The 26,580-nt window shown below is 46.2% G+C and overlaps 2 protein-coding genes across 11 annotated transcripts in view; both read left to right on the top strand.

Annotated features, from left to right (window-relative positions):
- The window catches only part of INPP5B (inositol polyphosphate-5-phosphatase B), a 55,358-nt gene extending 47,595 nt beyond the window's left edge, over nt 1–7,763 (top strand). For 8 of the 9 annotated variants that reach the window (XM_044945231.2, XM_006077551.4, XM_006077552.4 and 5 more), the window contains 6 exons: nt 332–567; nt 3,016–3,129; nt 4,649–4,733; nt 5,383–5,510; nt 6,575–6,686; nt 6,927–7,763. In XM_044945231.2, the coding sequence (XP_044801166.2) occupies nt 332–567; nt 3,016–3,129; nt 4,649–4,733; nt 5,383–5,510; nt 6,575–6,686; nt 6,927–7,069 (818 nt within the window). In that variant the 3' untranslated portion in view covers nt 7,070–7,763. Of the gene's footprint in view, nt 1–331; nt 568–3,015; nt 3,130–4,344; nt 4,617–4,648; nt 4,734–5,382; nt 5,511–6,574; nt 6,687–6,926 lie in introns of those variants that run through there. The other variant, XM_044945232.2, reaches the window with a different exon arrangement.
- A 1,036-nt stretch (nt 7,764–8,799) lies between these two features.
- The window catches only part of MTF1 (metal regulatory transcription factor 1), a 39,638-nt gene continuing 21,857 nt past the window's right edge, over nt 8,800–26,580 (top strand). For both annotated transcript variants that reach the window (XM_006077560.3, XM_025289051.2), the window contains exons 1-3: nt 8,800–8,952; nt 10,680–11,138; nt 26,239–26,477. In XM_006077560.3, the coding sequence (XP_006077622.1) occupies nt 10,731–11,138; nt 26,239–26,477 (647 nt within the window). In that variant the 5' untranslated portion in view covers nt 8,800–8,952; nt 10,680–10,730. The remainder of the gene's footprint in view (nt 8,953–10,679; nt 11,139–26,238; nt 26,478–26,580) is intronic.

Consider the following 26,580-nt stretch of genomic DNA (forward strand, 5'->3'; position numbering starts at 1 on the left):
CTTGTTCACGTGTCTCTTGAGTGTGCGTGTGTGCACGCGCAGTCTCTTCAATTGTGTCCAACTCTTGTGACGCTATGGACTGTCGCCCACCAGGCTTTTCTGTCCATGAGTTTCTCCAGGCAAGATACTGGAGTGGGTCGCCAAGCCCTCCTCCAGAGGAGTCTCTTGAGTGCTGAGCATGTAAATTCTTGCTGGTTGGCTGATACCTCTTATTTCCTTCGCCTAACTCTGTATGCCCGACCCTCTGCCAGCCCATCTTCTCTCCCCATTTCCTCTTGGCCTCCTGCCAACCAGCATTTCTTTTTATATTGTTTTTTTTTTTTTTCTTCAGATTCTGCCACTGAGATTGAATTAGAGCTATTTGTAAATAAGACCACCGCTACAAAGCTCAACTCGGGTGAAGACAAAATCGAGGACATTCTGGTTTTGCACTTGGAAAGGGGAAAGGATTACTTCTTATCTGTGTCTGGGAACTACATGCCAAGCTGCTTCGGATCGCCCATTCACACGTTGTGCTACATGAAGGAGCCAATTTTGGACTTGCCACTAGAAACCATTAGAGAGCTGGTGAGTTACTTGCCACAAGAAAACATCTAGAAGGATGTAGCAGCCAAGCCAGGCAAGTGAGAGGTTCTCATGCCTACCTTCCCAGGGACCTGAGGATTCTCTAGCCTCCATAGTGTTTGCCTATGCTGTCAGATATGTACTGCTGTGTATCAGACATCCTGACATTTTTTTGTGGTTTGAAACAACAGCAAGTTATTGCTTCTCATGTGAGTTTCCACTGTGGCTCTTTTGCTGGTCTCGCCCAGGCTCATTTTTGTGGTCAATGGCAGCTGTGCTGGCCAGAGGATTCAAGGAAGCCTCCTTCTTTCTTTCTTTTTAAAATAATTTTTCTTTATTTTTGGCTGTTCTGGGTCTTGGTTGCTGCAAGGGCTTTTCTCTAGTCGTGAGCGGGGCCTACTCTCTAGTTGCGGTGCTTGGGCTCTAGGGCATGCGGGCTTCAGTAGCTGCGGCACGTGGGCTCAGTGATTGCCGTTTGCAGGCTCATTGGTTGTGGCGCATGGGCTCCGTTGCTCCATGGCATGTGGGATCCTCATGCACCAGGGCTGGAAGCTGTGTCTCCTGCATCAGCAGGTGGATTCTTTACCACTGAGCCACTGAGCCACCGGGGAAGCCCCTCCCTTGCTTTCTTGGTGTTGGCTGCTCACTGGGCCTCTCCCTCGCTATGGGCTCTTGTCATTCAGTAGGTTGGTCTGAGTTTCCCTCAGTAGTGGCAAGAGTTTGAACACAGAAACTGTAAGGCCCCTAGTGGCTTAGCCTCTAAACTCACATGGTACCACTTCTGCCACATTTTATTGATCAGAACAAGTTGTGAGGTCAGTCGATTCTAGGGACGGGGCAAGACTACCTCTTGATGGAAAAACTGAAATGTTTGGCTGTGTTTTTTGATCCTTCATAATAATATTAAAGAAATTCAGCCACAGATACCAAGATAATGCACGTCCCTGCCCCACGATAGTTATTTCTTTTCCTGTTTTAGTCATCACTTTTTTTTTGTTTTGTTTTGTTTATTTTGTTGGCTGTGCTGCGTAGCCTGTGGGACCCTAGTTCCCCAACCAGGGACTGAACCTGGGCCCTCGACATTGAGAGCTCAGAGTCCCAGCCACTGGACCACCAGGGAGTTCCCTGTTTTAATCATCACTTGGTGTATTATCCTAAAATAATTTTCTGAGATCTAAAAAGATTCATATGCAGACTTACAGATTATTGAACACAAAGTTATGGTTACCAAAGGGGAAATGTGGGGACAGGGAAATCAAGAGCTTGGGATTAACATATACATACTTCTATGTATAAGATAGATAACCAACAAGGACCTACTATATAGCACAGGGAAGTCTGCTCAATATTCTGTGATAACCTGTATGAGAAAAGAACCTGAAAAAGAATAAATATATGTATATGTATAACTGAATCATTTTACTGTATACCTGAAACAAACACAAAATTGTAAATCAGCTATCATTTCAGTTCAGTCACTCAGTCGTGTCTGACTCTTTGCAATCCCATGGACTGAAGCATGCCAGGCTTGCCTGTCCATCACCAACTCCCGGAGCTTGCTCAAACTCATGCCCATCAAGTTGGTGATGCAATTGAACCATCTTGTCCTCTGTTGTACCCTTCTCCTGCCTTCAATCTTTCCCAGCATCAGGGTCTTTTCTAATCAGTCAGTTCTTTGCATCAGGTGGCCAAAGTATTGGAACTTCAGCTTTAGCATCAGTCCTTCCAGTGAATATTCAGGGTTGATTTCCTTTAGGATGGACTGGTTGGATCTCCTTGCAGTCCAAGGGACTCTCAAGAGTGTTCTCCAACATCACAGTTCAAAAGCATCCATTCTTTGGTGCTCATCTTAATCAACTATAGTCCAATAAAATTAATAAAAAGTTCCTATGGAGATAATTTTAATACAGGGGAGCTAGTTTGGAACAGATTTTTGGCAATAGGTATGCTTTTCTTTTTCCTCCATTTCATTTTTTAATTTAGGGACTCCTGAACTCTCTTCTCTCCATTTTATAGATGAAAACAGAGGCCTAATGAGGGGAGTGATTTTTGTCACGGGTCTGTGTAGTGAGTTAACCCTGGACCTCAACCTTGCTTTTGGGTTTTGGGATTCCCAAGTCTGTGCTCTTTTTTCACCAGACCACACCACCATTTCTCGGTTCTGACGCTGAAAGTGCTACAGGCAGGATGTTTGTTTCTAAGATGCTACATATTTCACCTGATTCATTGAAACTACTTGCCATAAGCCACTCCCAATTCTCAGGAGTCACTTTGCATACCTTGATCATGCCACCTGATTTCATTTTTGCCTGATGAGCGTTTGCTTAGGGACATCAGAATGCTTCCCTTCTTCCATGGGTCTGCTGTCCCTATATCCTGCGTTCTCCTGAAGCCAGCCTGGTGAAAGCTCCATTGGTGGACCTTCTGATCATGCTTTTTCTTTCTTTTCAGACTCTGATGCAACTCCAGACTGAAGATAATGGAAGCCAATTGGAGAAACCCATGGACATCCCCAAGGAGCTCTGGATATTGGTTGATTACCTGTACCGAAATGCTATCCAGCAGGTAGGTGGTGCTGAGGTATTCACACCTGACAGGGGCCATGCTGCCTTGAGAAAGAGCATCAGCCCTGAGAACTTTGGGCAGAAAACACCTTTCCTCTGAAGCACCTGTGGAACGCTGCTCTTCCACCGTGGAGTGGAGGTTGACAGGTTCACGTGCCACACTCCCATGGGGCCCCACTATGACATACAGCACCTGATTCTTCAAGAAGCCTGGGAGGGCCTTCTGGGCAGAGCATACTCCCTCCCTGGGCCTCTGGGGTCCCCCAGTAGAAAGGCATCTGAAACCTTCTCAGAATGTCAGCCTGCTTTCCTTTGCAGGAATTCTTGTCAGCTTCTAGGAATGGGAGGGGCTCACTTGTTGACAAGCCAGACAGGCAGGGGGAACCGTGGACCGTCAGGCCATGAGTCAGGAAGCCTGATTTCCAGAGTGGGTTGGGCAAGCTTCCTGCCATCAGATTGGTCAGTTTCACTGACTGGTTTGTCTGGGGCCCAGGGAGACCCATAGGAACTCTGATCTACTGCAGCTCTGCCACTTCAGAGCAGTGTACATTCTTAGCACAGTGTCTCTCTGCTTTTCCCCTCAGATTTATTGAGCATTACAGTGTCCCAAACTCTGTTCTAAGTGTTTTGCAGCACAACCTGATTTAGTTCTCACAGTAGTTCTCAAATGAGGAAACAGATGCTCAGAAATGTGAAATAATTTGGCCAGGGTCCCAGAGCTGACAGATGGGCAGGATCGGGATTTAAACCCAGGGAATCTCTAGAAGTCACCTTCTTAAGGACTGTGCTAGTCTACCTTCTCTACAGAGCTCCTTCCAGGTGTAACTTTTGAGCAATACATATAATATTGTTACTGTTCAGTTATTGGGCATTGAGTCATTTTGTAAAACAAATGAATATACGGGATCCTAGGATTCATGGAAATACCTTTATTGCCATAATCTCATTTTCTCAAAGCACTGAGATACCTTTTTAACTTTCTCCATCTTATAAATGAATGATATATCTTTTTTTTTTTTTTCCTGGTTAATCCCTCTTAACACCGCAGGAACCATAGCTACTTTAAAGTTTTCCCTTCAGCTCCAGTACTCTTGCCTGGAAAATCCCATGGACTGAGAAGCCTGGTAGGCTACAGTCCATGGGGTCACAAAGAGTCGGACACGACTATTTTAATAAATGTTTATAAAAAAAATAATAAAGTTTTCCCTTTGGTCAGATCTCCAGGGATCAAACTTGCACCCCCTGCAATGGAATCACAGCAGCCTAATCACTGGACTCCAGGGAATTCTCTCATAATAGATACATTATTGTGCTCAAGATCTGTTGTGGGAGCATGACTGGGAAGGCCTGAGAGATGAATCAGCCACATCAGCCTACATCACATTGTCTACTGGGTTGATTCAAAAGCCTCAACATGCTCTCCCTTTCTGTACCCTGCTGGTGATCATGCTTCTAGGTCAGGAAATCATTGCTGACTTTCTGAGAATAGAATTATTTTGTGACTCTCTTCCTTTTTTCAGGAAGATCTGTTTCAGCAGCCAGGCCTGAGGTCGGAATTTGATCATATCAGGGACTGTTTAGATACTGGGATGATTGATAACCTCTGTATCCTTTCAGATGTTCGTGTGCCCGTGTGTATATGTGTGTGTGCATATGAGTAAGAGAAGTGAGCAAAAGAAAAGGGTGATACTTTAAGGCTCAAAATCAGACACTGTGAACTCAGCTGTCATGTTTTTCTTATTTAAAGTTTGCATAGAGAAGACTTTACAACCTTGCTGCTGCTAAGTCACTTTAGTCATGTCCGACTCTGTGCGACCCCATAGACGGCAGCCCACTAGGCTCCTCTGTCCCTGGGATTCTCTAGGCAAGAATACTGGAGTGGGTTGCCATTTCCTTCTCCAGTGCATGAAAGTGAAAAGTGAAAGTGAAGTCGCTCAGTCGTGCCCGACTCTTAGCGACCCCATTGACTGCAGCCCACCAGGCTCCTCCGTCCATGGGATTTTCCAGGCAAGAGTACTGGAGTGGGTCACCACTGCCTTCTCCATTTACAACCTTAAGCAACCAATATATCAGGATTTAGGACAGCCCAGCTAAGCTAACAGCTTGGCCCCTTCACAATGTCAGTCCGGCATGTGAGCACTGAGCAGAGAGCCTGACTGGGCACGCAGCACTCTGGCACGTGCTGGCTCCCAGGCCTTTTCCTAACAGTGACCATGGCAGCAGCGTCATCTATTCCTTAACGATGGGCCCAAAGCTGCTAGCAATCATTCTGTGGCCGAAGCCCTGCTGCTCTTCTTGGAGAGCCTGCCAGAGCCTGTCATCTGTTACAGCGCCTACCGCAACTGCTTGGAGTGTTCCGGCAACCTCACAGCAAGTAAACAGGTGAGGGCAAGCGTGGAGCATTGCTGTGTTCATGGTGTAACCCTGGGTCTCATGGGGCCTACAGGAACAAAGTGGCTACCATCCCCCAAATGCAAAGTCTTAGAAACTCAACTCCAAGTCTTTCCTTCCCAAACCCATTCTTCCTCTCATGTCCCTTTTCCTCTTAATGGCATCACCATGATTCCACTGACTCAGCCCAGAAAACGGAGTCATTTCTTCCTCCTCCTCTTCTCACCTCCCACATGTGTGATCCCCTTACTCTGCCACTCTCCTTCTTTCTTCCATTCGAGTCCCACTTTCCTTGGTTCAGGGCCCTGCATTCATACTCTGCCTCTGCTAATTGGTTTTGCGAACTGCCATTAGATCTGGGGTTCAGAAGTTCTCATCAGGTCCCCATTAGTCAGAAAGGCTCTCCACTGCCAAATAAGGATTTTCTTAAACCAGTATTTGGGACTGTTTATGATCTCACCTAGTCGTACACATAAGTAACCTGCCGGAGCAGAATAATCTAGGAAATATGCTAACAATACAGGTTCCCGAGTCTTACCCCACCTCCTCTGAATCAGAATCTCTTTTGAAATATATTTTGTGCAAGCTTTGCCACCAATTCTGAAATGCAGACAGCCAGAGTACTTTTTGAATTCTAGCCTGATCAACCGTTCCAGGCTTAGGGCCTGTTCAGACAGTAGTGCTCTTACCAAAACTGACTTCTCACAATGGGTTCTCTCTTATCTCACTGTTTTCCTTATCTTGCCTTTTTCTACACTTTCTTTTGCCCTAAATGCTCTAGTCCTTACCTCTGCAAGTCCAATCTTCACTTATATTCAAGACCCAACTGAGATGTTTTTGACTTTTGAGAACATGCAGTTAGAAATTTGACCTCTAAATTCACGTAGCACTTGATCTGTGCTTCTCTTTTGGCACCTGTGATGAGTGGTCAGGGTTTTCTACACACAGTCTTTCTCATGTACCTGGATCGTGTATACTCAATTCCTGGAATATAACAGCCACTGGAGAAATGATTGAATGAACAAAAAGACAAATATCAATTCTCCCTCTCTCAGGTCATTACTACCCTTCCTGCGTGCCACAGAAATGTCTTCACCTATTTGATGGCGTTTTTGCAAGAATTGCTGAAAAATTCAGCAAAAAATCATTTGGATGATAATATTCTAGGTAAGCCAAGGATGTGTGGAAAGCAGTCTGCAAACTGACTCATTACAAGAAGGGTGGTTGAGGAAGGTCCCAAGTCCACTGCAGTGGAACTAAAACCTCAAGCTCTGGGCAAAGTTTACCCTCAGATAGTTATTTTAAAGCAGAAACTATTGCCACGGGGGGCAGTCCTCCCCACCCTTTAGAACACGAGAGTAAGTAGTACTTCTGCTGAATTCTGTGTTTTCTGTGTTTTTCATGCAGCCAGCATATTTGGTAGCCTGCTGCTTCGAAACCCAGCTGGTCACCAAAAGCTTGAAATGGCAGAAAAGAAGAAGGCTCAAGAATTTGTTCACCAGTTCCTCACTCAGCCGGAGCCTCTCTCTCTCCTCTCCTATTCTGCCTGAGACAGCCAGTTACCATTCCCACCTGTTTCAGCTCCAGAGCTGCCCTAAGAGGATATGAGCCCACAGGGAAGCCTGAGTGGCAGCTGCCTGTTTCTTGAGCCCAGACCGCCCTGTCCACCATGACCATCACACTCAGTCCTGCTGCCAGTTGTGAAGACATTGAGGGGAAATCCACCACAGTAAAACTGACATGCAGCGTTCAACTTTAGTTTTTTAACTTTTTTTTTTTTTTTTTTTAACGTTTAAACAGCCATACTCCTTGTGCTCAACCTGCTTCCAAGGCATACAGTGCCTTCCCTGTAGCTTGGGCCGAGCTCCCCACAATCAGATATTTGAACAAACTCTGGAGTCCTGAAGGATGAATGAGGATGCAAATACAAAGAATTAAATGGAAGCTGCTGGATAAACAGGCCACACAGCCTCTCCAGGTGCTTTCAGCGCTCTGTCCAAGGACATGTGTGTACCCATATGCAAACCGTGCCCCGCTTCCCACTCATAAATATGGCTCAACAACTCTGGAACTGGCCACTTAGCCTCCAAGGGCAATACAGTGGCTTGAAAATGAAAATGCTGAAGAAACTGGTGTTCTGGTGAAACAAGTGGAGTTTACCAGGCCAACAAATCCTCCCAACTGTATATAATGCATTCCCTCTGTGTGTAATATATTTTAATGATAAATGTATTTTTAACAGTGGTTGCTTGTTTTTATCTTTTTAGAGATGGCAGGTCTCAGCAGCTGGACATTTGTGGCATAAGCACTGGGGGCAGCTGGGCAGGGGCCAGAGAGATACTTGCCTGGCAGTCTGGTGTTAACAACCACTATTTACATTTTTCAAGGAAGAGCTAGTACAGGCATGGCCCAACCCCTTGACCCCTGATCTAATTTCTGAGGGTTGTCCCACTCTGAATATTCTAAGAGAAGTAGCTTATAGGGAAGACGATTGTGGCTGATTAGAAGTTCCGACAGCTAGATCTAACAGGCATTTATAAGTCTGGAGCAGAATGAAAGCACGTTCAAAACTGCTTCTTGGAACACCACCACTCCTTGGCAGTGTCGTGATTCAGATACGGGCAGGCTGTATGACCATGTGAACGGTTAAAGAAAGGGAATGGCCAGTAGGTGGCGTTACCTGGCCCGGGTGCGTGTCCGGAGGAAGCCGGCAGTCCTCTGGAGAAAAACCTGGGAGACACGGCCTGGGCAGGCGAGTGAGGAGGGACTTGGGCGTCTTAAAAGAGCCTGTGAGAGGGGGAAGAGGTGGCGGCGCCCTCTGGCCAGGCTTGGAATACTCCCCATTTCTGCCGTTTGGGTCCAGGATTCCTTTCTGGAGCCCTCCTGGCCTACTAACTTTGTTGGGTGAGGAGGGGAAGCTGGAGCTACAGGAGAAACGCGGGAATGCCACAGCTTTCCAGGTTTCCCCCTTGCGGTCCCGGCCGGAATTCAGCGGCTAACTGTGGTCCTTACCGTCGTGCTTGCGGCTGCCAAGGTGACGGCAGCGCAAGCCCCGCTGAGGAGACTTTGGGTTAGTGATTAGCGGGTCTGACCCGTCTTCCTCGCGTCTGGTGCCTCTTGAGCGGAACTCCGAACCCCCGCAAGCAGAATACGAGGCTGGTTCTTCACCGCGCGGGCGGAATTCGCGGCCCAGCGAAATCTCCGCGGTGCCCGCCCCGCCTCACCCCTTTAGCGCTCACCAATTGGAGGCTCGAGCTCAGCCCCTACACTGACTAAACCAACCAGAAGCTTCAATGGGAGGCGGAGCCCGTATCTTCTCTTTCCTCCGGAAAGCGGAAGCGGAAGTGACGTTCGGGGAAGGTGGGGGCAATCATGGTGCCGCTGGGGAGGGGAGAAGCTGCTGCCGCCGCCGCCGTTGCCGGGAGCCGCGGAGGTAAAAGGCGAAACTAGACGCGGCCTGGGCTGGGGACTTCCCGGGAGGCACGGGACTTAAGCTTCCTCCTGAAGCATTTTCCACTAGGGGCCCCAGACCGGTTACCATAGGGACCCCACCCCTCCTCCGTTTCCATGGGGATGAGTATCCAGCCCCCCTCCCCTGTTTCCATGGAGATCCGGACCCTGCCCCTCTTCTCCCGGCTTGGAGCCCCCCAGCCTGACTTCGGGTGTTTTCGTGTAGCCCTTGACGGGGGACCATCCCAGACAGGTTCCTTTTCCCAGTCTCCTCTTAAGGGTGCTCCGTTTGTACTTCTCGTTTGCCACCCTCAAAGCTCCTGGTCTTGTTTGTTCCGGACAGTTGGTCTCCGCGTTGCCGCCTGTGGTGCTGGGGCAGCCCAGTGGGGCCCCCGGTGCTCTTATCTCTCCTCTCAGATGCAGCGAAATGTGCATCTACCGGGTTGCGTAAGCCAGAGCAAGGGGTCGGGCCGGTTCCTCCCGGATCAGATCCCCTGGCCTGTCTCTGGTAACTACCACTGTGTCTAGCCGCCCTACCGAGTAAAGGTTCACTTTCTGATCCGAAACAGAAGAGAAAGATAAAGTGCAAAGCCAGACTGAAAACTAAAAGTGATGTACTAATTATTTGTAAATTCTCTATTCTGTCTGCCAAACCCGCGTTTGTGGAACCGGTGTGTTTGCAAGTAAAAGAAGAATCAGTATTCCAGAACAGGAAAACTTCAAGTTTGATATTTTCCCCGAGAGAGTATATCCTTCCAAGAGGGTGTATCTGCAAGTCTTTCATTCATTTAACTGACATCTCCTGAACTCCTCATGCCTAGGGACGAAAATAAGACTCTTTATTCCCTCATTTCAGAGAGCACCCTATAAAACTTAGCTTCTAGTGGACACCAGATTGTTTTAGGAGATTAATAGATAAAGTGATCTTCATTAGATATACCTGATTAGGGGTCAGCTCCACTACCCAGAAACAACCATCTGTTTTGGGATGGAGAGAACAGATTCACCCTTGATTCCTCTGCTGTGGTCAGACATTGCGTTTTAACATACATTATGTCTTTTACTCTGCATAACAGTTTGGTGAGAACAGGAATTACCAGTCCCACCCTATGTAAGTGAAAAGTAAAGCACAGAAAGTTACCCAGGCAGTAAGTAGGAAAGCCAGGATTTGTGGCTAGGTGACCCTACCTTCAAAGCCCTGCTTCTTCCACCATAGACTTACTGCCTCACTGTTTCATTTGGAGTTTCCTTTCTTTAAGATTTATAACAACTCAGCCCTGAAACAGTTTGTCCCTGTTTCCTCTTAAGTATTTTGACTCACCTTCACAGTGTTTGGCAGTAAGGCACATTTGGAAGGTCTTATCAGCTGCTAGTTATTACTTCCATTAAAATTTTTTATTTATTTATTTAAAAAATTTCTTTGGCTGCACTAAGTGGCTTGTAGTTCTCAGACCACAGATTGAATCTGGGCGCTCTACAGTCCTAACCACTGGGAATTCCCATTACTTCCATTTTTTAAAAAAGGCATTGTTTTTCCTTCAAAATGACTTGATAGTTTTCAACCTAAAGAAGAAATTCCCAAAGAAGATCTTTTTCATTACTCTGGCCTGCTCTTATATGGAGAGCAAAAAGAGCCTCGTGACTGCTGTGGAGGTGAGGTCCCTGGGTCCTGTGGTTTATGACTTTGACTCTGGCTTTGTTCTCTTGTAGACAGGTCACTGCCTTTCCATTTCTCACAATTGGGCTGAGCACAACTGAACCATGGGGGACCACAGTCCAGACGACAGCATCAGCTACTTTGAGGTAGAGGAAGATGAGCTGACCCCCGATGACAAGATGCTCAGGTTTGTGGATAAGAACGGACTGGTGCCTTCCTCATCTGGAACTGTTTACGATAGGACGACTGTTCTTATCGAGCAGGACCCTGGCACTTTGGAGGATGAAGATGACGATGGACAGTGTGGAGAACACTTGCCTTTTCTAGTAGGGGGTGAAGAGGGCTTTCATCTAATAGATCATGAAGCAATGTCCCAGGGTTACGTGCAACACATTATCTCACCAGATCAGATCCATTTAACAATAAACCCTGGTTCCACGCCCATGCCAAGAAATATTGAAGGTGCAACCCTCACTCTGCAGTCGGAATGTCCAGAAACAAAACGTAAAGAAGTAAGTAAAGCAGTGGGTGAGGGCCCGGTTTGGCTTTGGGGAGGGTCCTTAAACCACACTAGATGGCAGTTTCAGCCAGGGAGTATCAGAGCCCCTGGAATTAGGACCTACAGTGGCTTTCCTTAACAGTATATGCTTCGTGTTTTGTTGTGACTCTTTTCTGAAACTTTCAGTGTGTATGGCTATGTTGAAATCTGGGAAAGCTAAATTGCTACTTTTCCAAATTTCCTCCTCAGATCATAAATAAAATAGACATCTCACGGAGGTAAATCCATGTCTCTGATGCGGAAATAACTGTTGTGTAAAAATGCTTTGTTTTGGAGAAATGAGTGTTTGCTGCAGTATGCTTTATTAGTGAACACGTAGTGGACAATGAAGGCTATCTTTCTTTTGTAAGAAATTCGAGCAAGAGGCAGTATATCTAAAAGTTTTCATGCTTGTGTTTAGCTAGTGCGCGTAAGGTAACTCATTATTACAGTGCTTTGAAAACTGTAAAGCTTGATACAAAGTGGTGATAATTAGCAGAGTAAAAGATGTGGTTTAAAGGTAGTGATATACATTTTCCAGGAACTAATTGCAGGTCAACTTGTAGATCCCTGGTAGTTACAATGCCAGGGACTAACTGTCAGACGTTGCTAAACAGCCATTGGGTAAATCATTTCGCAAAATATTTTTCTCTTTTACTGTAATTCAGGTCTTGAAACTGGAGAATTTGATTCGTGGCATATGGTTTTCCTTTGCTAGGCTTAGAATCTCAGAGCTGGAAGGGGGACCTAGTGAGACCATCGTGTCGTACCTCCCACCTCATGCAGAAATCTCTCTGCAGCAGTTCCTCTGGTCTCTGCTTGAATACCTTCAGCATGATGAGAGCACAGTGTTCCACAGTTCAGCCTAATACAAAGTTTGTTGGCCAGCTCTGATTGTTAGAAAGCTTTGGCTTATATGAAGCCAAGAATCTGCCTTCCTGCAGCTGCTCCCCACTGGTTCTAGATCTTCCTTTCTGAGCAGTGAGCTAAACCTTCCTCCCACAGAGGGCAACCCATCAAGGTAGTTAAAGATCATGGGTTTCTCTACATCTTCTCCACTGACTTTAGTGTCCCTCTTATGACATCTTCCCCTAGTTTCTCAGCATCCTGGTCACTTTTGATTGTATGAGTTCCAATTTTCCAGAGTCCTTAAAATTTGTAATTGAAGACAGTCTCAGAAGTGTGAGTCAGCTGGCACCAAATACCATGCGACTCTTAATCTCTTCATCTGGACACTGTACTACAATTACTATATGGCCTGTATTTTATTAGCAATGACATCTTACTGTTAGCTGACACTTGAAAATCTCTAGACTGTTGTTTCTTAGCTGGGGATAGTTTTGTCCCCCAAGAAACATTTAGCAATGTCTGAGGACATTTTTGGTTGTCACCTTGGGGAAATGTTACTGGAACCTATTGGGTAGAGTCCAAAGATCCTGTTAAACATTCTAGTACACAGGAGAGCCCCCTACAACAAACAATTAATTGTCTGGCCCTAAATGTCAATTAGCTGTATTCCAGTAAAATTCTACTTACAGGAGAAAACAGGCGTTGGGTTTCCTAGACTACCCCTAGACTAGAACACAGGGAGCTGTGGAAGAGAAGGATGAAAAGATAGCAGACATCCAGACGTGGAAGGCAGTGATAACATGCAGCGGGTCTGGACTGCGTTCTGGAAGTACACTGGAAGTGTCTGAGCCAAGGAGTGATGTGGTTAGAGTAGCATTTTAGAAATGTTGCTCTGGTAGCCGTGGCAGCTTGATTGCCTGGTTAGAAGATGGTTTCAGTTTAGGTTTGGGATTTCCTTTGAGTCTGATGAAGGTTAACGTGGAAAGAATCCAGAGCTTTTGTTGAAGTATAAGAGAATGTGGTTTATTATTGAAATTTGGAGAACGAGTGGTAAATTGAGTCTGATTCAAAGGATTTAAATGGCACCCCACTCCAGTACTCTTGCCTGGAAAATCCCATGGACGGAGGAGCCTGTTAGGCTGCAGTCCATGGGGTCGCTAAGAGTCAGACACGACTGAGCGACTTCACTTTCACTTTTCACTTTCATGCGTTGGAGAAGGAAATGGCAACCCACTCCAGTGTTCTTGCCTAGAGAATCCCAGGGATGGGGGAGCCTGGTGGCTGCCATCTATGGGGTCGCACAGAGTCGGACACGACTGAAGTGACTTAGCATAGCATAGCATAAGCATGTTGAGTGTCTTCTCTCTCTTAGCACAGTTGCCACACAGATGACTCATGGAGCTTCAGATCTCAGTAGTGAGTTAAGTAGTTCACATCCACTGTGATAGGTACTTTGAGGCCTCTTCAGAGTGCTCTGTGCAGGCTGAGGAGAAAGCAGCTAACTCTCCTGTCCCCCTTGCCCTCCAAGATTGGTGATTCCATTAACATGGATCAAGAGGAGAGGAAGAGGAGAATATTTGGTGGGGAAACTGGTGAACTGGTTGGAGTATATTGAATGTATAGTACTTGGAGGAAAGTCAAGTGAACAAGTTGAGAAGCTGTTTGGAAATGTGGATCTGAAGTCAAGGAAGGGGTTTGGAATGAGAATTGTGGATCCATGAAAGTGCAGTAGTTCAAACTGTGGGCAAATAACCTAAGGGAGAAGAAGTAAGACTTGTTCTGAGAATTTAAGGGTTAGAAAGAGAAAGAGGAACCAGAGATCACATAGTCCCAGAGATGAGTGGAACACACAATGCTGTGGAAGCTGAGGGAAGAGGGACTTGAGAAATATGAATATTCTTTTGTGACCCTGAAGAGGGATCGAGGGGCTGAAGATGAGCCATTAGTTCTGCTGCTTGTGCAATTGATCACCTCGTGGGAAGATGTGCACTGGAGGCTGAGGCCAGATTTCAAATGATGGAGAAATGAGTGGGTGGTGAGGAAACAGGAGGCAGGAAGCATCAAGGTTTCTCTCTCTCTCTCTCTCTTTTTTTAAATAGGGTAGTTGGAGGAGGAAAAGTGATGAGGCAGTAGTAAGTAAGGGGATTGGATCATTGTTTTAGCAGAGGAAATGTGAGCATGGCTCAGGGCCTAAACTTCAGGCCATCCTCAGTTAATGATTACTATGTGAGAGTTTTTCAAGAGCAGATGTTTGGGAAGCATTTAAGTTAAATCAAGACAGAGATTTGTTTATGAATATGGGATTTCTCAAGAGCTTTTGACAATAACCAAGAAGGAAGGAAATGCAGAATTCTCCAATTATTTTGAACTTGGGAAACCATTTTTCCAGGTCTTATTTCCATGGTCAGTGTTCTGTGGAACACGTTTTGGGAATGCTGATCTAGGCAGAAAAGGAGGAGATGGTAGGGTAGGGAGGGTTATGCAACCAGTGATACGAGCTATCGCTTTTCCACTCCGTCCCGCTTGCAAGCCTGGTTTACCATTCATGTCTTTTGATCCTTGATAATCATGTTGAATAAGACAAGTGCCTTGTTCAGTCCACCATGGGTTTAGCCCACTGTGCTTTCTTTTCCTCCCACCATGTTTTCCCCTTCTATCCATGAGACCTACATGGAAGGTTCTAGAAACTCATTGAAATCATTAGGTGTGGGGTTGGCTGGGGGTTGAGGGAGAAGCCGCAGTGCTTTCAGTCTTTGAAAATTGTGCTAAATGACCAGACATTCAGTAGACTGGCCTTCCCGGAGCACCAGCATAACTGTCGCTTTCGTTGTAACAGCGATGTTATTTTATTTCTTGGCATTTAAATCCATTTAATTGGTATGAAGAGGCCAATGTTTATGACTGTCTGATAACATTCTTCATAATTTCTTTACATTCCCCCTACCTCCACCTTTAAAAAAAAAAACGACAAAAAACCGTGGTCTTTTTGTGCATCTCTATGCCCAGGTGTTACTCTTAAGAAATCAAATCATTTGATAGCTAGTCTTCTTGGCTTCCTAAGCAGCTTGTTTTCTGAGTCAGATTCTGGCTTGATTTTCCTGTTTACCTTAGATTGTTCCATTGTTTGCTATAGTGTGTGGTTGGCTTACCTATTACTTCATTTTTTTCTCCCTTGTGCTTGTTTTGTGCAAAAAGAAACCAGCCAGAACCTTGCTACAGATCCTACCTTTTTCCGCAGGGCCACTGGTCATTCCCATCCAAAGTGCACCTGTCTTATTCTTGTACTTGCTGCTTTACTGCTGTCTGCCTGTTGACTTGTTATTGTTGTTTAGTTGCTAAGTTGTGTCCGACTCTTTGCGACCCCATGGATGGCAGTGCAGCAGTCTTCCCTGTCCTTCCCTGTCTCCCAGAGTGTGCTAAGACTTAAGTTCATCGAGTCAATGATTTAGAAGCTCGCAAATCAGAACATCGTCACTCTGACCTGTCAGAATGAGAGCCTGTCATTCTCAGGGTCAGCATTCTTAAGAATTGCTCCTTTAATACCTTTTTACTCCAGGTTTCTAAGCAGCTGTGTTTCCTTTTGTCGGTTCATGCAGTCACTTGGTTTCCTAAACTTTTTTACAACTATGCCCTTCCCAAGACCTTTTCAGGACTGTCGGGTTACTTCCCCTGAACCACATCAGTGAATGTGTCTCCCCGCACCCCTGAACTGACCTTGCACTTCTCTGCTGCATGGTTGGCCAAGAAGGGTGAAGAAACCCAGGAGTCACATACCAAATATGCTCTTTATGATGCACCAGAGTGTCCCAGAGCATTGATTGGGAGAAAATATATTTTTCTGCCAAGAAGCACAGGTATAGGTACACTTAATGAATTGGGTTGCTTGCTATGTTGGTCAGTGACATTCCAAGAGATCTTTTTTTTTTTTTTTAGTGTGACAAATTTAAGATATCGAATAAGGGGGAAAATTTGACTCCAGTGTTTCAAAGCCTTTTTGTGATGTGCCCTTTACCGTGGGGACCCAGTTCCAATCTCATTGCTCATTATCAATCCCTACGGCCGTGTGAGGATCCTCTGAGACAAACCAGGTTGCTGCTGACTCTGCAGAGGGGACCCGCCCACTTTTAGTCTTTGCACACCGTGATTATATTCCTTTACAGGTTCCCTTGTGAACTCGCACAGAATCGCCCTGCAGAACTAGGACAGAGACAGTTTCTGCTTGAAATGCTAGTGTTGAGGATCTGTTCATTCTTTCCACAAGCTTTTATTTATTATCATCAGCATTTGTCAAATATCAGGAAGGACAAAGAAGTAATCCCTGCCCTGAGGGACTCTGGGGAGTCCAGAAGGAAGACCGCTGAGGCCGAAGGCGCAGGGTTCGGTAGGAAACCAGGATTGGAAGCATTTTCCCTTGCCAGCAGATGAAGCCAGTTGAGCGCGCTCTCCTGCATGCCGACTTGCGTGTCACATACTTCTTTTCAGCCATCAGCATTTCCATCACTGAGGCCCACTGGCTTGGAAGAGAGACCAGGGTGACTTTACATTCCAACTGGTTTTCCAGCATAATGCTGCAGGAATAACAGTTCTCAGATTTACATCGTACGTAGGCTGTACCTGTTGAGTATTGCTAATATTTCGATGTAGGACATTGGAGAAAGAATCTGAATGTTCATGTTTTTCTCTTATTTAAATCTAGCTTATTCTTAAAATTGTTTCCTCTGTGATGTACACAGGGATAAGTTAGACCTCGGTTCCATCTTTGTTCTGGTATATACTAAGTGGCCTTGGGCAAGCTGCTCCGTTTCCTCTTTTGTAAAATTGAAATAAAAATATCCTGTCACTTTTTGTGAAGGTGAAATAAGATTTATTCATTTATACATGCACAACAGGGGATGCATAAAGCGTTCAGGATCGCGCCTGGTGCCTGGAGGTTGTTTGGTGAAGGTCCACTCTTCCTTAAAGGCCCACGTGGTTCTCTTTTCTTTCTTTTTTAACAAATTTACTTCTGGCAGCACTGGCTCTTTGTTGCTGCGCTCAGGCTTTCTCTAGTTTCAGAGTTGAGAGGGCTCCTCTTTTTTTCAGTGCACGGGCTTGTCCTCGCAGTGACTTCTCTTCTTGTGGAGCATGGGCTCTAGGGCATGCAAGCTTGAGTAGTTGCGGTTCCCAGGCTCTACCGTGTGGATTTAGTGGTTTTGGCACATGGGCTCGGTTGCTCGGTGGCACGTGGGATCTTCCCGGACCAGGGATTGAACCTGTGTCCCCTGCATCTGCAAGTGGAATCTTATTCACTGTACCACCAGGAAAGTCCCCCACATGGTTCTTGAAGGAGGTATGGAAGGACGTATCCTCCTGTTGAAGAAAAGGTTAAACTGTTTTCGTTTGGAACTCTTTGGGAAGCGTTTTCTCCTGAAACAGGGTTATAGATTGTGTGTTTGGGTACCCTGGAGCCCAGTCACCCTTGACTTGCTGAACTGTCTTATTAATACGGTTGTGGAATGTGACCCACCATTTAGAACCATGTTTTACAAGGAGAACATGTTCATAGTCCCTCTGCAGGGGCTCTGGGTGCAGCCCTTGCCACAGGTAACCTTCCAGACATTCACCCTCCTCCCTTGGACTTCTTGACCTTCTTGAGAGCAGGCCCCCCAAAATTCCTTCCATGGTGGGCAGTTGGGGTACCAGGCAAGGCTGGGACTCTTTTTAAATATTGTTTTTAAAAACTTTTTACAATTGAGATAAAGTTGACATGCAACATAATGATTCCATGTTTCCAAATATTACAAAATGATCACCATAATAAGTCTAGTTAACATTTTTTTTCTCGTGATGAGAACTTTAAAAATCTACCGTGTCAGCAACTTTCAGATAGACGATACATATCTATTAACTGTAGTTAACTACATCCCCATGACTTACTTATTTCATAAGCTCAGGGCTCTTACAGCTAAAGAATGAGGACTCCTGGTTTGCTAGCAGTGGCAAGAGGGTTAGGTGGCTGGCATCTTTTGAGTGCCTGCTATGTACCAGGCACTGTGTTCAGGATTCTGATAGTCTTGTATTTTCGTAATGATCTGAGGCAAGAATCGTACAATGAAGCCCATTAGCTATGAGAAGGGCTGAGACGTGAAGGACAGCAGGGTGGCACTGGTTCCCTAAAGGTACAGGGTTGAGGCGTGGAGACAGTGTGTGAATTCAGCTATGTGGTGGGCAGTGCAGAGCTCTTCCATTTCTCCTTCGAGCTCTTTGGTTGCATTTGCTGGAGTGGGAGAGAGGAGATCACTGACAGTGTGGGGAGAGAGTTGCTGGGGAGAGGGATGGGAAGGAAGGGGCAGAGCCAGGCTGAGCATTGATTTATAAGTATGTTCAGGTGCTCAGTGTTCAGAATCAGAGACTCCCTTTCCTTACTGACAGTGGCGCTTTTAGTGTGTGTGGGATCTAATTCTGCAGAACTCATTTCTTTTTCCTCCAGCAGAAACTCAGCTTTTTTTCTCTTCTTGATTTTTTTTTTTTCCCTCCCGTGCACCACGTGGGGAGCTTAGTTCCCTGACGAGGGATTGAACCTGCGCCCCCTGCAGTGGCATCTTAACCACTGGACACTAGGGAAGTCCCACTTCTGAATTTTTTTTGAAGCTATTGTCTTCTAGAATTCCAGTGTTTAATTTTCTTATTTTTGCTTATCTCATTTCACCTTTCCTTCTCTGCTTCTATTAACTTACAAGGGCAAAATCATCTTTGTTAAATATTTTTCTGTTCTAGAACTACTCAGAGCACTTTATAAATCAACATCTGAAAACTTTTATGCCTCCTGCCCTCTATGAACGGAGAAGGCAATGGCACCCCATTCCAGTACTCTTGCCTGGAAAATCCCATGGATGGAGGAGCCTGCAGTCCCTGGGGTCGCTGCGAGTCGGACACAACTGAGCGGCTTCACCTTCACTCCAGTGTTCTTGCCTGGAGAATCCCAGGGACAGGGGAGCCTGGTGGGCTGCCATCTATGGGGTCGCACAGAGTCGGACACAACTGAAGTGACTTAGCAGCAGCAGCCCTTTATGAAACATTAGACCCCATCCTCAGTGATCCCAACCTGTGCTGTATCTGAGCTCCCTAACTCCCTAATCAGCAGCTGTTTAAGTGATGCAGTACTTAAGCTCTTCTGGAGAAACGTATTCCAATGGAATCTTTGGTGACATGTTCATATTACAGGTACTCTAGTTAATTTCTTAAACATTTTTTTTTAATTTTTAATATTATGTATTTGTTTTTGGCTGCACCGGGTCTTCTTTGCTGTACACGGGCTTTTCTCTAGTTGCGGAGAGTGGGGGCTACTCTGCAGTTGCGGTGCACAGGCTTCTCACTGCAGTGGCTCCTCTTGTTGTGAAACACGGTCTCGAGGCGCTCGGGCTTAGTTGCTCTGCTGAATGTGGAATCTTCCCAGACCAGCAGCAATCGAACCTGTGTCCCCTACATTGGCAGGCAGATTCTTATCCACTGCACCACCAGGGAAGTCCCCTACTCTGGTTAATTTTGACAGGCCAGTTAATTATGTGTCCCTCAAGTTCTTTACAGAGAAGGCAATGGCACCCCACTCCAGTACTCTTGCCTGGAAAATCCCATGGATGGAGGAGCCTGGTAGGCTGCAGTCCCTGGAGTCGCTCGAGTCTGACACGACTGAGCGACTTCACTTTCACTTTTCACTTTCATGCCTTGGAGAAGGAAATGGCAACCCACTCCAGTGTTCTTGCCTGGAGAATCCCAGGGATGGGGGAGCCTGGTGGGCTGCCGTGTATGGGGTCGCACAGAGTCGGACACGCCTGAAGCGACTTAGCAGCAGCCGCAGCAGCAAGTTCTTTAAATTCAGGTTGGGCAACACCTCCTTTGAGAAGTTGTTCTTTTTAGTCATCCCCAAGCTTGAGTTTTTCTTCAGTCAGTTCAGTTCAGTTCAGTCGCTCAGTCGTGTCTGACTCTTGGCCACCCCATGGACTGCAGCACGCCAGGCTTCTCTATCCATCACCAACTCCTGGAGCTTGTTCAAATTCATGTCCATCAAGTTGGTGATGCCATCCAACCATCTCATCCTCTGTCGTCCTCTTCTCCTGCTGCCTCCTGGGTTTTTCTTAGTCTTTTTCTCTATATTTCCCTATATTCTAACATCTGTACATTTCCTCATACCCTATTGTTCTTGTCTGTTTGGGTCTCTTCTCGACTTGGAGCTTCTAGAGAGCAGGAGCCATTTTTTCTGTATTCCTATCTCCTGGGACAATATAATCCCTGGAACAGAACTTTTTTTGAATGCGTACACGCGTGAAAAACTTTAATTGTATTTAAATGTACCAAATGTTGCAATACGTCTGCTGAGTAAGGAGGTTTTTTGCAACTTCCTGCTCTGATCCAGTTTGAGGTGGTTTGTTTTCCCTTTTTGTGATATTTGATGCTGTTTAAAAACGATTCTGAAAGACAGTATTGGCACTTGCGTTTACTGCCTTCTTCCAGACAGGGTGAGATTGCACATTTGTTCAGTGTAGTATTAGGGAGCACTTGCTTTGACAGCCATGTGTCCCACCATTAAATCCACACACCTTCCTCAGGCTGTGTCCTCTCCCCGGTCTCTCCCCTCCGCTGTTTTGTGTAAGAGTAGTTTTATTCATTATCTCCATCTCCTCCGTTTCCCCCAGCTTCTCAGCCTGGTAAGTCCTGGCTTCTGCTCTTACCCTTCACTAGTCTTGCTGGACTAGTTCTGATTTTGTGAGCTGAGTCTTAAGAAATGCTTCCTTAGTCACCTCTGCTAAATTTGACCTGGTTGACCCTCCTCCTTGAAACTCTGTCCCTTTGTTACTTAGAGCCCTTGCCCCTACTTTCCTCAACAATGAGTCCTGTTGGTTTAGTTTTGTTTGTTTAGTCATCTGTTCCTTCACTCACCAAGTCTAAGTCGCTGCTCCAGAGGCTGGTGCCTGAGGCTGTGACTGACCTGGTCGCGGGACTGGTCCTTGCTCTCCTGGAGCCGACTACAGTCTCGCTGGAGAGTAGCGGGTCATTGCTTCACTTTACAGATGTCTACTTGGTGCTTTCTGTTCTCCAGCTACTGCTGTGCCTAGCATCTAAATAGATAATTATGTAAATTATTTAACTATATGATTATTTCATCTTACTGGTATTCTGTGCTTTAAAGACATCAGGATGCCATGTGCTCTGCTTAGTCGCTTAGTTGTGTCTGACTCTTTGCGACCCCGTGGACGGTAGCCCTCTCCAGGCAAGAATACTGGAGTGGGCGGCCATGCCCTGCCCTCTTCCAGGGGATCTTCCCAACCCAGGAATTGAACCCAGGTCTCCCGCACTGCAGGCAGATTCTTTACTGTCTGAGCCACCAGGGAAGCCCAGGATGCCATGAAAACCTGTAATAAGAATTGTTGTTTAGTCACTGAGTCGAGTTCAACTCTTGTGACCCCATGGACTGTCGCCCACCAGTCTCCTCTGTTTATGGGATTTCCAAGGCAAGAATACTGGAGTGGGTTGCCATTTCCTTCTCTGAGGGATCTTCCCAACCCAAGGATCGAACTTGCGTCTCCTGCTTGGAAGGCAGATTCTTTACCGCTGAGCCAACTGGGAAGCCCCTGTAATAAGGATACCTCTTCTCATTCGGGAAGGGGGTAGGAATGGGTCAGGGAACAGGTTCCTGAGGAAGGAACACTTAATGGAAGCTTGAATTGGCCAAGTAAGAAAACCTAGATGAGAGCAGCGGTTGGCAGGGCAGAGAGACGGGAATGAGTAGTTAATTTCACTTGTTACTTAGGAAGTTATCAGCCGCTGTAGCATCTTAAGAAGGAAATTCTGCTCTTGTCATTCACCACTGTCATAAGCTCTGTGACTGAGACTTGCAGACTCCTTAATTAGAGCATTCACAGTCATGGTTCTCCTCCCTGGTCAGTGATCATTTTGAAATCTCTGTCTCGAAGTGCCAAAGAGGTTTTCCGTCTTGAGAAATCAGGACATGTGCATGAGAGGATAGTTAACTGTGTAAGCTAAGTGTCAAGTGAGTGGTATAGTTAAATATTGTTGGAATTCAGAGAAGGGCACTGTCACGTAGGTATGGAATGGCAGTGGAGGGCCTGGTGGTGGTGAAGCTTGAGTGGAAGAGATTGGGAAAAGCAGAGAAGAAAGGAACTGGACATTTCCTTTCTAATGGGACTCTAGTGTTGCAGTTAGGGAAGAGGGTACTGTCCCTTGTGGGCCTTAACAGTTCTCTGCTGCTGGCCTGAAGAGGACCTTGAAGGAGTTTGAATACAAGGCTAGGGAATTGGGACTTTATCATTTGAGCAGGGAAATGGCATGTGTGCGCACTGTTTTAGAATAAATCTGGTGGTGATTGGCTTCAAAACTAGACCCTGAGACATGAGAATGCCTGATCAGTAGTTCAATTCAGCGGGTATTTATGGAGCACCTCTGGTGTGGCCTAGGGAAGGGAAAGGGGTGTATGAGCAGGAGAACCCTTGTCTGGGGAACTTAAAATCCTGTGCAAAATCCTACTAGGTATTGGGCTTTTGAGAGAAGGACCTGGAGCCCAGGGGAGATGGGAGGACTTGGGGCCCCTCCCTCCCCACCTCCACAGGTTTTTAGGGTTTGGCAAACAGATGCCTGTTTGTGTAGAATGGTTTTCACATTTAACAGTTATTTTTAATCAAAAGAACATTATTTCATGATATATGAAAATGATGAAATTCAGATTTCCTTGTCCATAGATAAAGTTTATTTGGAGCACAGGCTTGCTTGTCCATTTATGTACTCTGTGGTTACTTTCGGTGCTTCCCAGATGGCTCAGTGATAAAGAGTCTGCCTAAACCCTGGGTCAGGAAGATCCCCTGGGAAAGGAAATGACAGCCCACTCCAGTATTCTTGCCTGCAGAATCCCATGGACAGAGGAGCCTGGCAGGCCACAGTCCATGGGGTTGCAAAAGAGTCAGACACAACTTAGTGTCTAAACAACAACAAACTGTTGCTTCCACTTACATACAGCAGTGGAGTTGAGTAGCTGCAAGAGAGACCACGTGGCCCAAAAGGCCCTTGAGTCGCTGCATCCTAACATCAGATCCTCCTTCTCTGAAACTGGATGTCCTCCTCCCTACCTCAGGCCTTTCCCTCCACCCGGGCTTTTAAATATCCTTGTCATCTTTATGTTCCTCCCAGATCCTCAGCTTCTTTCTTCCAGGACCATTTTCCTTCCAAATATGCTCAAAACCTATCTTAGTTCAAACAAACAAGACTTCATCAACTCAGAGGTCTATTGTGCTGCTGCCACTCTGCACCTCCAGCCTCTATCCCTGCCTTTCGTGATTCACCTTAAGCCAGACTTCTGGCTTTGTCAGTCCATTAAAACTAGTCTTGCTGAGTCCTTGGTGAATTCCTAGCTGCTGGAGCCTATACTTTCCCTAGTCCTTCCTATATTCCTTGTTTTCTCTGAAAACATCCTGACCATTCTCTTTTCCTTAAGACCTTTTATCTTTTGGCTTCTGTGACGCCCATCTCCTTTGCATTCTCTTCCCAGTTCCCCAGTCATGTTACCCGTTCACCCATCAATGGCGTCGCTTCTTTTTACCAGTTTCCTAAACATTGGTGACGTTCAGGAGCCCGTCCTTTGGCCTCGTGGCCAAGATTTTATTGAGCATCTACTATATGCCAGTCCCTATGTTGAAATACTTTACATGAATTATCCCTAATCCTTATAACAACCCTAAAAGATTGATTTTCTTTCCTTCATGTTGTAAATAGGGACTGGAGACTTAGCTTAAGTAATTTTCCCAAAGTTACACAGTAAGTAGCAGAGTTGGGCCTTGAACCAGCCTGCTTTATTATATAGTAAAGGCAACTATTATCTGTGTACCAGAAACTCCTGCGCTAGACTTTATTTTTTAGCTTCCAGCCTATTATGTGTGCCTACTAGACATTCCTACTAGACATTGAGGTACCTGGCAGTACCTCAAACCCAACTTATCACTTCTCCCCACCCTCTGTCCAGTCCAAAATTGGCATGTGACCATCTGTTTTGTCATCCAGGCCCTAGTCTTGGGAGTTGATCTTGACCTTGCCTTTCCCCATTGCTACCACGCCTCAGCACACAGCTGTCACTAGAGCCACCCATCTCCCCCCTTTTATTTTCTCTGGAATTTATCTCTCATAATGTCCACCGCCACTTTTTTTATTTATGCTGTGTGGGCATGCGGGATCTTAGTTCCCTGACCAGGGATTGAACCCATCCCCCCTATAATTGGGAGCACAGAGTCTTAACCCCTGGACTGCCAGGGAAGTCCTGTCACTTCCCTAGTTTGGATTCTTCTCACCTCTGTCTTGGACAGTTGTCCCCCCTCTCTTCACCTCTGCTATCCTTTCTTCTGTTCGCTTACCCTCCAGTCTATCTTCCATAGGCTTCCAGAATGAGCTCTTGTAAACCCCACATCTGGTTGTGTTGCTATCTTGGTTAAAACCAAGATATCTTGGCTCCCTGTTGTCCTGTTCCTCTACTTCACAGCTTACCTGAGGAGGCTTCACTCATTTTTCTAGATTCTTTTTCCAGTCTCTTACCTACTGAGGTGTATTTGTGGTCTCTTGGACCAGTGTTCTCATTCATCTCTGCATGTAGTTCTCAAGGTGTTACCTCATTCTGGAATGCCCATCTCTTCCAGTTTGTCTAAGGAACACTTTTTCAGTTAATCCCTAAAAAATAGACCAACAGGCAAACCAAAACGCATCCTCAGTTCAGACAGAATGCCTCAGTTTCCAAGCCTTCATTGAGTCCAGTCTTTCTGAGAAGGATTAGGTTTCCCTTTTTTATGCTTCCCAAGCACCGTGGGTGTGTACATCGTCCAACTCAGCACAGTCTATAATCATTTGTGCACATGGGCCTCCTTAAAATGATGCTCCTTAAAAGGAAAGCTTTTTGTCTTGTTCACCTTTTTATCTGTGGTACCTAGCTTGTTGCCTGGGATATAGGAGTTCATTAACTGTTGAATGAATACCAGTAGCGTGGCGAGAGCAGTAGACTAAAGCTCGGAGAACGATGAGGATTGAAGGAGGAAGGTGTTTGCTAAAGCTGAAGAACAGGCAGAACTAGCGCCTTGATATGTGTAGCATCAGGACATTGACAGAGTCTTTTCGCAGATGCTTTGTCTCACTTTGTTCTGCTCACAAGCACCGTGAGACAGCAGGACATTCAGTTCTGCTGTGTAGAAATAAAGAACCTTTAGTTCAGAGACGTGGAAAGACCTGCGCAAAGTCCTGAACCCAAGCGCCAGTATTCATTTTTCTCCAGCCAAGGCTGTGTTGCTTCCCCTTTCCCAGGAGAGAGATGGGGAAGGTTTGGAAGATGAGAGAGAAGCTTTGGGCTGAACCTATATGTAGAAGTTAAAGAAAAGGAGTGAGTGACTCAGGGAAGAAGATAAAGAGCCCCACGGAATTGCTTTGTGGTGTAGGACACGTTTTCAGAAGGAGAGGGCATCGGTGAGAAATTTTTTTCCAATACTAAAGGAAAATTGGGACGGAGGAAAGAGCTTGAGCACCAGCAAGCTCAAGAGCATGGTTTCGTCTGGTGAAGGCAGCTTGCCGAGTGGTTCCACAGGCATTGTGGGAAGTGGAGGCTCCTGTGGAGAGCACGCTTTCCAGGAAGGGTGTTGAGGTAAGGGGACCAAGAGGAGCAGTTTGAGAAGCGCCATACTGCCAGATATTCCCAGAAATTCGTGATACACGTTTTTCATTTTGTAGATCTGAAGTTATAGAAGAGACTATGCTGGTATATAACTGAACTAGTACACCTATGACTGAGTATATAAATTTCAGAATGTTTTAAACTCAGTTTTATACTGGTTGGTTCTCATCAGGTTACAGGCCCAGAGGACAGGATGTTGAGTCAAACCTTAAAGTCAAATCATATGTGAGTGTGGGTGAGTGTAGTAGTATGTGCCCACCTTTAGGGGGTGGGTGTTGAGTGGACACTGGTCTTATATTCGTTTAGAGTTATTTACCTGCCTCTGCCTTGTCTCTTGCCCATTGCTCTCATCACTTGTTGCCCCGGTGTAATTTGCTCAGCAGGAAGATTTCCCCACTTGTGTTAGAGGGTGCTTTCTGTGTCGACGACAGAAGCCTATGTATCTCACCTGCCTCTCCCGAGAGCCAAGCTCTTGGGGAAGTTCGGCCCTGGGCAGCTCTGTTGTGCCACTGACGAGGTGTCCTCCGTCTGCCAGGTAAAGCGGTACCAGTGCACCTTTGAGGGCTGTCCCCGCACCTACAGCACAGCAGGCAACCTGCGCACCCACCAGAAGACCCACCGAGGGGAGTACACCTTCGTCTGTAACCAAGAGGGCTGCGGCAAGGCCTTCCTCACCTCCTACAGCCTCAGGATCCACGTGCGGGTGCACACGAAGGAGAAGCCATTTGAGTGCGACGTGCAGGGCTGTGAGAAGGCGTTCAACACGCTGTACAGGTCAGCACCCCCACGCCCAGCACCGCCAGCCCCCGAGCCCGGCTCTGCCGTGACCGCGGCACTCCCCCTGCGTGCAGACGTTCCCATGCAGGGCTTTAAAGAG

This window comes from Bubalus bubalis, chromosome 6, assembly GCF_019923935.1.
Source record: "Bubalus bubalis isolate 160015118507 breed Murrah chromosome 6, NDDB_SH_1, whole genome shotgun sequence".
Classification (NCBI taxonomy): Eukaryota; Metazoa; Chordata; class Mammalia; order Artiodactyla; family Bovidae; genus Bubalus; species Bubalus bubalis.